We start from the raw sequence: 1,832 nt of genomic DNA on the forward strand, positions 1-1,832 counted from the left end.
CCTCCAACTCGATAGTCCAGAATACTTATCTAAAAAAGATAGATGGGAAACTGGACCAAGCTTTACACCTGGCTCAAAAACTGGATCATAAGTTGGATACTTTCTCACAAGAAGTACTCCAGCTGCACTCATCGCTCACTGCAAAATATCAAGCTCTGGATAGAGAGCTTCGGATACCTCAGCCCATTACTCCCGCCTTCATACAAAAGGAAAAGGAAATCACACGGCTGAAGAAACAAATAGATCAAATTGAGCATGATCTTCGAAGAGACCAGTCTACTATAATTCCATCCTTTACTTCAGCAGCCTCCACATCATCTGCTATTGCTCCTTCGTACTATTCTTCATTCCCTTTTCTTTCACAACCAGAACAGCCACAAGAAACCCTTTATCAGCCATTTGGCACTTTCTCTCATCTTTACCCGAAACACCCAAAAAACCTAGAAAAGAAAACCTCTCCTTCTCTAGCCTGTAAAGAAAAAATACCAGAGCAATCTCTGATAAGTCCGTATGATTCAGAATCCTCTTTGAATACTTCAGAGATGGCGGACATCACTGAGATTCTCATGAACACTTCTACTACTGATCCCAGTCCAGAAATAGTGGAACCTGAGGATGAGGATGCTCAGTCATTCTTTGCTCCCACTGGAGCTCCAAATCCAAGGTCAAAACCAGCTAGCACGGGACCTTGGTTCACTTTTGATGACCTTCCCCCATCGAAATGGAAGGACAAGCTTTCTGAATTCTTGGCATGGATTGATCTTCAGATGACCCTTGAAGGGGCCACACTCAAAAAGGTCCTTGCCAAATTTGTCACAAGATTTACCGAAAGCTTAAGAGATTGGTTTCACCACTGAGTACACCAGTCTAATTTGTCACTCGCCAACTCCATCGCCAGCAGAATAATCCTCCATAACCGCCTTGGGAGTTATGACCTTGTCATAAGACAGCAGAAACAAGAGTTCTTTGATCGAAAATACTGTTCATTAAAAATGAAGGATCTGGAAAAGCACTATTCGGCTATGTCCAAACTCTACTATGTCATTGGAGGACATGATGGTGACGATACACTAAAGTATACCTTCATCACCTCTCTGCCGAATGAAATACAACCTGAGGTCAACAATATGATTGCGGCAACAAAGAGACCAGTCACCTCTATTACACTTGGCGAAATCTGGCAATTCACACTCTCTTCCATTAAGAGACTGTGTGATCAACAAGAGTTATTCAAAAGGTTATCTCAAAGGGACTTGATAGTCCAAAAGGCTTGCAACAAGAACCACCTCAAGACTAAGTGCAAAGCCGCCAACTGCGTCTGTTCAAATCATAAGAAGAAATCTGGACATCATTTCCAGAAATACACGCGCAGCAACAAGAAGTTCAGGAAAGAGAACCCAAAGAGATTCAAATACTTCCGTAAGAAACGGAATCAAGGGTACAAGTCTGACAGATGTTTCATCTGCAAAAGAAAGGGACACTATGCAAAAAATTGTCGTAGGAATCCAGAAAAGTCAGCAAAGACGATTCAACAAGTCAGCATGTCTTTATCTCTTCCAGACTCTTTTGAAGCGGAGATAGAATCTCTACTTTCAGAGCAAGAGGATCTTACCCCAGAAAGCTTGTTTGGGTTGGAAATGGAGTTCTCAGACTCCACAGAGTCCTCACAAGAATCTTCTTCAGACTCAGACAATAGTGAGATACCAATCTTGATGATTGGTCTGCGCGAAGAAAGTCAGGAGAATATTCTGGAAGATGTAATACAATATCCTCTCTCTCCAACCCTACTGTCTTCTTTCTTTGTTTCTTCTCCACCTCCTGAAACTTTTTAA

The 1,832-nt window shown here is 42.0% G+C and overlaps 1 protein-coding gene across 1 annotated transcript; it reads left to right on the top strand.

Annotated features, from left to right (window-relative positions):
- Positions 1-992: 992 nt before the first annotated feature.
- On the top strand, positions 993-1,832 carry LOC125370290. Its single transcript, XM_048375302.1, has one exon. The coding sequence runs from the start codon at positions 993-995 to the stop codon at positions 1,830-1,832; it is 840 nt and encodes a 279-aa protein (XP_048231259.1).

This window comes from Ricinus communis, chromosome 6, assembly GCF_019578655.1.
Source record: "Ricinus communis isolate WT05 ecotype wild-type chromosome 6, ASM1957865v1, whole genome shotgun sequence".
Lineage (NCBI taxonomy): Eukaryota > Viridiplantae > Streptophyta > Magnoliopsida > Malpighiales > Euphorbiaceae > Ricinus > Ricinus communis.

Excerpts from the sequence above, each read along its gene's own strand:
- LOC125370290 (XM_048375302.1), top strand. The coding sequence starts at position 993 with ATGAAGGATCTGGAAAAGCACTATTCGGCTATGTCCAAACTCTACTAT.